General features: G+C 38.9%; 1 protein-coding gene across 2 annotated transcripts in view; it reads right to left on the reverse strand.

Moving 5' to 3' along the window:
* The window catches only part of wdr20a (WD repeat domain 20a), a 40,316-nt gene extending 38,492 nt beyond the window's left edge, over positions 1-1,824 (reverse strand). The window contains exon 1 of one of the 2 annotated variants that reach the window (XM_073039652.1): positions 1,286-1,457. Coding sequence is in view for 1 of the 2 variants with exons in the window: in XM_073039651.1 (XP_072895752.1) it covers positions 1,543-1,791 (249 nt within the window). In the remaining variant the exon portion in view is untranslated. Of the gene's footprint in view, positions 1-1,285; positions 1,458-1,542 lie in introns of those variants that run through there. The other variant, XM_073039651.1, reaches the window with a different exon arrangement.
* Positions 1,825-10,099: the final 8,275 nt, after the last annotated feature.

Consider the following 10,099-nt stretch of genomic DNA (forward strand, 5'->3'; position numbering starts at 1 on the left):
ACCAAAAAAATTGCTAGATCTCTGCGCATCCACACCAACTACATCAGAAATGATATTATCAAAAGGTACTGTGCAGATCTCAAGCAGGTGCAAGATATAAAAGGAAATACAGTAAAATATAATTTTTTACATAATGGAAAACTACAAATTATCTAAAACATATCAACCCATATGATAGAGTTGATTTAACATTTGATTGTTATGATGATTACAGAAATTCCTGGATGCAATAAACTACTGAACAAGCATTGATGGAGGTTATATTGTTTAAATGTCCCAAACTGTAAGTTAAGCACAATCCTTTCTTTAAAAGAAATGCAAACAGCTGAAACCTCACATTTAGTCTCATGCCCAGATCTTCTTTGGTCCATAAATACAATTGTGTATTTTTAATAATTCACAACATCTTTCAAAGTACTTAAGTGCTGTTAATTTTTTCAATAATTCAAACTTGCAAAATAGAAAACACTGCTGTTCTGCACAAGATAGATAACATGTTAACCTATTCTAACTAGCTAGCTCAGATTCGAGCTCGAGAAATGTACTCTGTATTCATGCTTTTCCATTTGATTTGTTTAATTAATCACCACACTTTCTGCCTACCCCATCTAACACACTTGGTCAAATCAATATCACTTCTTTTAAGAACAACATTCAACAGCTTCAATAATATTTTTAACATGGCCTCCAATTATATCCATGTAATTATTTTTCAACGAATATATTTTGCTCCTTCAAAAATAAACAGCTACTGGACCTGGAACTAGTACTTGAACTAGTAGATCAATGTTGTTCACAAGTTAAATAAATACAATTCAAAAAAAACAAATCAATGTAAAATACAAAATTTGTTTTTGCAAGTAGCACAAAAATTTTAAAAAGCATATAAATACATGAAACATCATAAATGTTCAAATCATTCTAAATCATCATATTCTAAAAGCAAGCCCAACAAGGTGTACCCAGTAACATTCTTAACCTCTCGTCCAAATTAAAATTTCTTCACTAGAACTACATTTTGAATGAACTACATTCATCAGCCACTATTCTAATTTAACAGTTTTAAACTACGTATAAAAAAGGCAACATTTTGAACCTTGCCCGGGTCATTTTGTACAAAAACAAAGAAACCCTTGACAATTTTCAAACAGTATTTAAATTGTGCTATATTTCAATTCTTTCCACATATTATTATTCTAAATGTTAAAATTTAGTTTAGTAAGTGCACAAGCAAACATATACAAAATGAGCCAACAGCACTACCATGGAATCTCTGCAAACTCACGTTGATTTAATCCACTGCACTAATCCAAACGTGTTTGCAAACTGAACGCGACTTCCATAATTGCTCATTGGGGAGGTGGTGCAGTTTATAGCTGACAAGCTGGGTTTGAGGGGTCAGCTCAGCTCCCACCCTCAATCGCCGCAATAACAACTCATTGCTAACCAGACAGGGTGCAATGTACACAACCACTTTTTGTTAAGGCCTTGTTTCCCATTCACTGACCCCGCCCCCGCAAAAATTAACATCTTGATGTTTACCTTCCTTATGCCTTTGTAAATGTAAAAGTACAGCTCCCGGCCCACATTAAAGCAGATTCTGTCCCCATTGCCGGACTGGTCGTTCACATTTACGAATGACACCTTGACTGGATTGGATCCTTGAGAATTAAAAGGCACCCTATTGGGCCGGCTGTATTCAGAGTGGGTCAACACTTTATAAACACCTTCCCTGGTAGTAAACTGGGTTTTAATTTCGTTCATCTCCTTCCCTCCTCCCTCCGTCGCCATGTTGTAATTTAGGATTCATCCTATCCAAGCCCGGATGTTACTCAGCACGCCTGCGTGACCGCTCCGCCGGCTTTACAAGGCGATGACGTCTTCACGTTGAGCCTGTGCGTAACGTGCGAAGTGACGCCGTTTGCGTTCCTTCGTCGGAATGACCGGAAGTTAAACTGTGGCGGGATACCAATGCGACCTTCGGGGACTCGTTGAGATTCGAGCCGCAGTCACAGGAGCTACTTAAGCCGATTGGGTTTGGAGCAGGGTACTGAGCCCGTTGTTGGGAGCTTTCTCTCAGGCAGGAAGCGGAGGAGAAGGCAGGGGTGGTACAGGGTGATAGGAGATGTATGAAGGAAGGCGAATGGTAGGTTTCTGGGAAAGCGGCCGACTGAGGATTGTGGTAGTTTATCGTCAAGAGATGAAGGCTGTAGACAGGATTCAAATAAAAGAAAGAGTGTAATGTTTTATTGAGTTTGATTGTGGGCCTGTTTCTGATAGCGCTCTAATTTAGGATTTGAGAAAAAAAAGCATTGTGGACTTAAAACCTGTAAGAGACTGGGGCACCTGTAGTATTTTGTAAAGTAAGTAATGTGAGAAAGCTTTGGGAGGAAGAAAAGTAACACCAACAAATTATATCGAATGACATTGGCTTTGGGGAATATTCTGGTGTGCCTCTAGATGTATCCATGAACCAGGTTAAAAATAGTTTAGTCAGGGGAAAAGTTGTGGACACCAAATGTTTGAAAGGGTTTTGTGCTGGAGTTGGAACAGATGACTTACTGGTGTTGATCAAATTTGATGGGATAAATGTTGATGGATAGGGTTAATTTAGGTTGTATGAGTTTATATTGTTTGAGTCTCTGAGATGTTTTCAGTGCCAGACATTTGGTCGTGTAGCAGTTGTGTGTAAGGGTAAAAAGTGGTTTGTTTGATGTGATAGAGAACATGATTATGGCAGTTGTGGAGGAGACATTAAGCTAAATTGTAGGAATGATAGAGGGGAACATAGCTCTGCTTGTACAGGGTGTCCTGTATATTGTAAAACTGTAAAAAGTGCAGCATGTTCAAGTAGAAATGGGCATAGTATATGCAGAGGCTCTGTAAAAAGTACAGAAGACAGTGTCCATGAGACCTATTAATATCCAGAATACAGATAGTTTAAAAAGTGGGTAAAGTACATAATTGTATAACAAATGATTTTCTGATTGATGGTAAACTAAAGTCTGTCACTTTCACGGCAGATATGGTAAATTTTGCAGCTCGAACTAAAAGTAGGACAGAAAAAAGTTAAAATTATATTTAAAGATGCATAAAAGCTAGAGATAAAAAAACTTAACTCTAATTAATGATCCCCTACAAGGAGGAGTAAGTAACATTCAGACTTCACAGGAGGGTTGTTGATAGTTTTTCTAATCTTACAATGGAATGTTGGAAGCCAGTTAGCTAATGGTCAAGAGTTTAAGAAATTTATTGAAGATTTACCAAATAAACCTGATGAAAATGTGGTTGAAATCTTGTCTAAGTTTTAAGTTACAAGGCTATGTTGAAGTAAGATGAGATTAGAAATTGGGCGATGGAAGAGGGGTGGGTACCTTATCAAAAATGGGATAGCACACAGTTTTGGTGATTGGGGTTTTTTGAGTCAATTGTGGTTGAAATTTGGGGAAAGAATAGTAAAGTACAGATAATTTTTATAACCCTTGTTAAAGGTTAACACCTGATATATTGGAAAGTGGGGGTGGAAATGGGTGAAAAATAAAATTATGTGCTGTGGAGATTGTAATGCTCATGGTACTATGTGAGATTGTAGTAACACAAATGTGAATGGGACAGTGGTTTAAGACTTGCTGGAAGAAAAAGTGCTTGGTGTGCTTGAATGATGGTAGGAGTACTAGGATCACTTTCTGCTATGAACATTACACTAGTATCGGACGATAGAGCAAGGGAGTGTAATGGTACAAGTGGGGAGTGATCATTTTCCCCATTATCTGTAGAATGGTAATAGATGTATATCAGAGGAAATGTTCTTGTATCCCCAGATGGATTTTTTTAAAAGGCAAATTGGGATATATTTTATGATTTATGTGAAAGTATATTTCCTGATCATTGGTTTTGAGTTGAGTAATAATACCTTTGTGCTCTGTACTCAACTCAATAGCTGAGGAATTAATTCCCAGATCACTGGGAGATAATAAAAAGGAGAGTATTCCTGTTGGATGGATGAATGTAAAAGAGCAGTGAAAGAGTGGAATAAAGCTTTTAAGAAAGACAGTGTTACTCTTATTTTCACCTTTCATACAATACAAAAGAGCCCAAGCAATAGATAGAAAAGTAGTGAGAAGGGCAAAGAAAATATTGGAGATGATACTATGATAACAGTGGGCAAAAGATCCAGGTAGGGGAGGGGAGGGGTATGATACAGAAAATAGGGGTGGGGGAGTTAGAAAACAATACATTACCGGTGTTGGATGGTGGGGAACAGATTGCAGTTACTAACTGGAAAAAGCAGAATTCTTAGCAAAAACAGGTCAGTGTACGTAGTTCAGACTATTTAAGTAAAGAACAGAGATCTACAGAAACAGTTTTGACAAGCATGCCTCAGATTGCTGAGGGGAAAAAATGTTCCACTCTGTGCTTTCTTCAGAAGTTTTCTGAAGTTAACTATTTTTGCTTTGGGTCTATTTAAAAAGGAAGACATCTGTTGTTATCCATTTCAAAGGATTTATCGTTTTTCATTGCTGTGAAAGGTGGCCGTGCAGTCTGCCATTTGATCTACTAGGCTGTGCTTTCACCTCAAACATGCTGCAGTAATCATCATCTGCAGTTTCGCTTGTCACTCTGGTGCACCAGTGAAGAACTATTGTGTTGTTTGAATTAAAAATATATATATTTTACTGTCTTCCTGGATTAGATAATAGATTCCCTGTCACTAAAAGGCATCTTTACCTAATTTCTTCTTTGCATTTTACATAGATACATCGTTTGTATGGAGAATGTCTTTTCAATTCCTTTTTTTTATGCCACCAGGTCAAACAACGGTAAGGTTTTGTAACTTTTTAGTTCTTGTAAAACACTACCAACCACAGGAGATAACCTACTCCCAACAATTTCTGTTTTTATTTCAGACTTCCAGCAATTGCATTAGGTTGTTTTATTTTGCTGACCAAGTAAATCTTTTCTAGATTACTACATATTGATGAGCAACACTTGGAAGAAGCACTGAAATTGGCAAGAATAGATTATGGGTGGTGAACATGAATGCCCATCACCCAAAGTGGGTTGTAGCATCCTCATTGGCCCAGTCTTGAAGGATGTAGCCAACAGACTGGGTCATTTAATATGAGATAAGTCTACTGTCTGTCCATTTTTTTAAAAGATTGGTGAGAATGACCATAGCATAGTCCTTGTTGAGACGAATTCCAGAAGACTGCAGATTTGTGGGCACAGCTCGGCACAGCCTAGAAACCAGACTCCCTTCTATGGACTCGCTCTACAATTACTGTCTCTATCATAATCAAAGATCCCCACCCACCTCAGAAATTCTCTCTTCTTCCCCCTCCCAGTGGGCAGAAGATACAAAGCCTGAAAACATGTACCACCAAGCTCAAGGACAAATTCTATTTCCATCGTTTATAAACACAAACAAATCTGAAGATGCTGGAAATCCAAGCAACACACAAAAAATGCTGGAGGAACTCAGCAGGCCAGGTAGCATCTATGGTAAAGGTCTCAGCCCCAAACATTGACTGTTCACTCTTTTCCATTGAGGCTGGAGTTCCTCCAGCATTTTGTAACCATTGTTATAAGACTATTGAATGGTTCCCTTGTACGATAAGGTAGACTCTTGATTATCATTATGACCTTGCACCTTGCTGTCTACCTGCACTGCACATTCTGTGCTCTGTTATTGTAGGACCTTTTCCAATATCACTGTTGATGGTGTGCAAGACAAGCTTTTCACTGTATCTCAGTCACTGAGCACTACAGCATAGGAACAGGCATCAAGACTGTGTCAAACTGTTATTCTCTCTAGTCCCACCAACGCACACTTGGACCATAGCTCTCTATAGCCCTCCCATCCGTATACTTATCCAACTTCCACGGGCAGCTTATTCCACACTCACCTCCCTCGGGTTCCCCTAAAATATTTTACTTTTCACCATTAACCTATGACCTCTAGTTCTTGTCTCACCCAGCCTCAGTGGGAGAGAAAACCTACTTGCATTTACTCCATCTATACCCCTCATGTCATAGCAAGGGAGGGGGTGTTAGTGTGGATAACCTCCTATTAAATACTCTTAATGCTGTGCATCTCAGATAGCCTCTGACAGCCAAATTCCAATTCCTGGTCATCACATGTAACTTACCCACTAAGCCCGGTGGAACTATTTCTACTGATGGAACAGCCAGTGCGTAACAACCAGTTGCTCTCTGCAGATAGGGCTCATCAACCATGGTCGGCAGCTCATCTAGGAGAAGGAAAACTGATCTCAAACCTCCACTGTCTTGCCGCTGTATCCCCTCATGGAAGTAAACCCCAAGGAAAAATCCGAGCTGGGGTCCCTGAGGCAGCCCTGCATTGAGTTCAACACTGACTGGCAACTTCGGAGATGCCGCTGGTGCCAAACTGTATTGATCTTTGCCGTTCCTTTGGATTCATCAGCTGCATGGAGAGGGGAGCCTGCTACATGGGCAACCGCTTGCTCTCTATATTGTACCGTTATGGCTTGCATATTGCCTTGGACATAGACAGCAAGGACGCAATATCTATGGTTTCATAATTTTGTATACCTTAATCAAACCTCCCATTCTCCTATGCTCTAGGAAATAAAATCCTAACCTATTTAACCTTCCTCTATAACTCATAAAGCACAGAAACATGCCATTTGATCCACCATGTCTAGGCTATCATTTATACAAATTCCATTACCAGCAATTGGCCTGTAGCCTTCTATCCCTTGGCAATGAAGTGCTTCTCCGCCTAAAAGTTGTGAAGGTCCCTGCCTCCACTACCACCTCCAGCAACATATCTCAGGTTCCAAATATCTCCTCAGATCCCCTGAAACCTCTTACAGTGAAATTACACACTTGAGTTTGAGACACCTCTGATGTTAGGAAAGGTTTCCCTCTGCGTTGCCTTTGATAATTGTGCACACTTCAAATCCAACCACCCTGCAGCCCTCATCGCCTCAGCTCTAAGAACCCCAAGTACAATCCTATTTGCCCTCTCTTAAATGTATCATCTCAGTCAACAACCTGGTGAATCTCCTCCATATACTCTTCAGTGCAATTATATCCTTCCTATAGGCAAGTGATTTTTTTTGCTAATTATTATTAATTAGCCTCATTTTTAAGACTATTTAATTTCACTGCCAAGTGTTTCACATGCATGATTTAAGTTATGTGCTGTGGAGAATAATTGTTCTGCCCAAATTGCATTAGACTGTAGATTTCAAATTGTAACCAAAAATAGAACTTATTGCCTAAACATTAACTTTCATATTTTAAATATCTGTAATTTTAAAAGAAAGGGAAGGAAAGTTATTAACACTGGCTATCCTGATTTTACTAAACCTCCTTAACATTCTCCAAATGGCACAAGATGGTCACACAAATCATCATCCAAACTTACAAAGGAATACTACAAGAAACATACTAGTATATATATTTGTATTAGAATCAGGTTTATATGTCATGAAATTTGTTGTTTTATGGCAGTAGTACAGAGCAATATATTTTTTTAAATTAATACTACAAAAAGAAATTATATAAAATAAATAATGCAAAAAGAGCAAATTAGTGAGGCTGCGTTCGTGAACCATTCAGAAGTCCAATGGCGTTGGGGAAGAAGCTGTTCCTGAAGTGTTGAGTGTGTGTCATCAGGCTCCTGTACCTCCTCCCTGATAGTAATGAGAAGAGGATATGTCTTCCTGGATGCTGAGGGTCCTTAATGATGTATGTCACCTTCTGAGGCACCGGGTTTAGAAGGTGTCCTTGATAGTGGGAGGAATAGTGCCCATGATGGAGGTGGCTGAGTGTACATCCCTCTGCAGCAGCCATTTTCAATCCTGTGACATGATGGAACCATAAAAATAAACATACTGCTTGTGACATTTGGGCCATATCACACTTGCAAAATAATATGTTAAGAACTATTTTGGTTTTATTGTTAACTTCTCATACAGCACTATCATTAGCATAACAAGCTAATAAATCTGTGCTAAAGTTTTTCATTGATAATGGAATGTTTCGCAACCAGTAACAACAGGTTGCAGTTATTAGTACTGCTAACTTGTAGACAAAATTAGAAATATAAATGATAAAAATCAAACTCTGCATTATAGGTGACAATAAGTATTCAGAGTTGTGTGACATGGAGTCATAGAGTTAAACAACACAGAAAATAGGCCTTTCAGCCCAACTTTTCATGCCAGCCAACTTGCCTGAGCTAGATCCATTTGCCTGTGTTTCCGCATATCCTTTAAACCTTTCCGTTAGCAGCATAGAAGTTGGCAGCAATCATTATTGAAGAAGGGTCTTGGCTTGAATTGCTGACTTTATTTATTTTCATGGATGCTGCCTGACCTGCTGAGTTCCTCATGCATTTTGTGTGTGTTGCCTAGATTTCCACCATTTCTCGTATTTATAATTGTTATTAAACTAATTTTCTCTCATTTTCTGTTTTATTAAGTGTTGAACCTGCTGGAGCTTGTTGCTTGACTGCCAGTTGCAGTCTAGTATCTTATCAAGTAGATTTTGTTTACTTGTGTGCTTTGTCATAAAATTAAGTCACAGTCTATTTGATAAAGTCTCAGAGGAGACAGGATATGCTCTTTCTCCTGAAGAATTAGATTACTTGTTGAAATCAATTAAAGGCATAGCCCAAATCTACCCTCCTTAATTTGGGTTTTGTTATGTGGATGTTGTTGGCAGATCATGTTGTTATTCCAGTTGCCCTTTAGAAGCTAGTGCTGAGCTATCTCCTCAACTGCAGCAATGCTCTTTCTGAAGGTACTCACGTGATTCTGTTAGCGCAGGAGTTCCGGGATCTGGACCCGGCAATAGAAATAATATTCCCAATTAGAGTGGTGGTTACTTAGGGCGTGGGTCGCCTCCAATTGGACTTTTGCTCACTTGCCTTCTGCCCTCACCCTTGATGCAGGAGATTGCAGGTTTGAGGACTGCTATTGGGAGTAGTGTAGGTGAATAATTGTAGTGCATTTTGCAGAGGCTATACACTGCAACCTTTAAGCACTGATGGTTGCTGGAATGAATAATTGGGTGATGTACCAAATGCCAATCGAACTGGCTGACTTAGAATCTTGAGCTATTAACACAAAATTGAGCCCCCCAGCTCAAATTGTCTATGCCAAACAAATTGCTGAACTGATGTAGTCCCATTTGGCACCCTAAACACAGGCAAATGGGACTAAACCTTTTCCATTTATGTTACTATCTCTAAACTAATCCTGCCCATGCAACTGTATAAATCCTTTTAAATGTCATAATTAATCTGCCTTTACAACTTCCTCAGGCAACTGGTTACAGATACCACCTTCTGTGTGAAAAATTTGTCCCTCACTCTCTTTTAAGCCTTTCCCCTCACATCAAATCTATGTCCTCCATTTTTGGACTTCCCTGCTCTGGGGGAAAGACTAATATAAGGTCATCTCTCAGCCTTCTACACTCCAGGGGCAAAGATTGCCCCTATCCAGCCTCTCCACATAACCGAGCCTTCCAGTCCTGGTAACATCTTTGCAAATCTTTTCAGTACCTTCTCCAGTCTTACAAGTCTCTGTAGTCAGATATGAACCAGATTGCCTTACAATCAGTTCATTTCCAATCCTGCAACAAGTAATAAGTTCAACCCTTATCTGTGCTTTAAAATGGCTTTTAACTCAGTCAAATCAAGGGGAAGGGGTGGAAATTGTGTTGTCCATGACATCCACGTGCTGTGAAAAAAGGTTAATAAAAGTTAAAACTCTTCAGTTCTCGTGTATGTACAGACTTTAAAAATTAGTTACTTTTAACTAAAGACATTCAGAAAAATCTTTATCATCTCAGATGAATTACAAAGTAAGTGATACTACTACTGTTTGCAATTCAACATGTGTCCATTTAACAATGTGCCAGTTTGTAATCAGGCCTGAGTTTGAGTTCATACGTTTTCCAAACTAAGAGTGCCATCTACTGATATCCTGAGACATGTGCAGCTAATCCAGCATTCTCGGTCAGGACTTTATCTAAATCAGTAAATTTATTATCAAAGTACATAATATGTTACCATATACTGTATTACTTTGTGATTCATTTTCTT

This window comes from Hemitrygon akajei, chromosome 3 (assembly GCF_048418815.1).
Source record: "Hemitrygon akajei chromosome 3, sHemAka1.3, whole genome shotgun sequence".
Classification (NCBI taxonomy): domain Eukaryota; kingdom Metazoa; phylum Chordata; class Chondrichthyes; order Myliobatiformes; family Dasyatidae; genus Hemitrygon; species Hemitrygon akajei.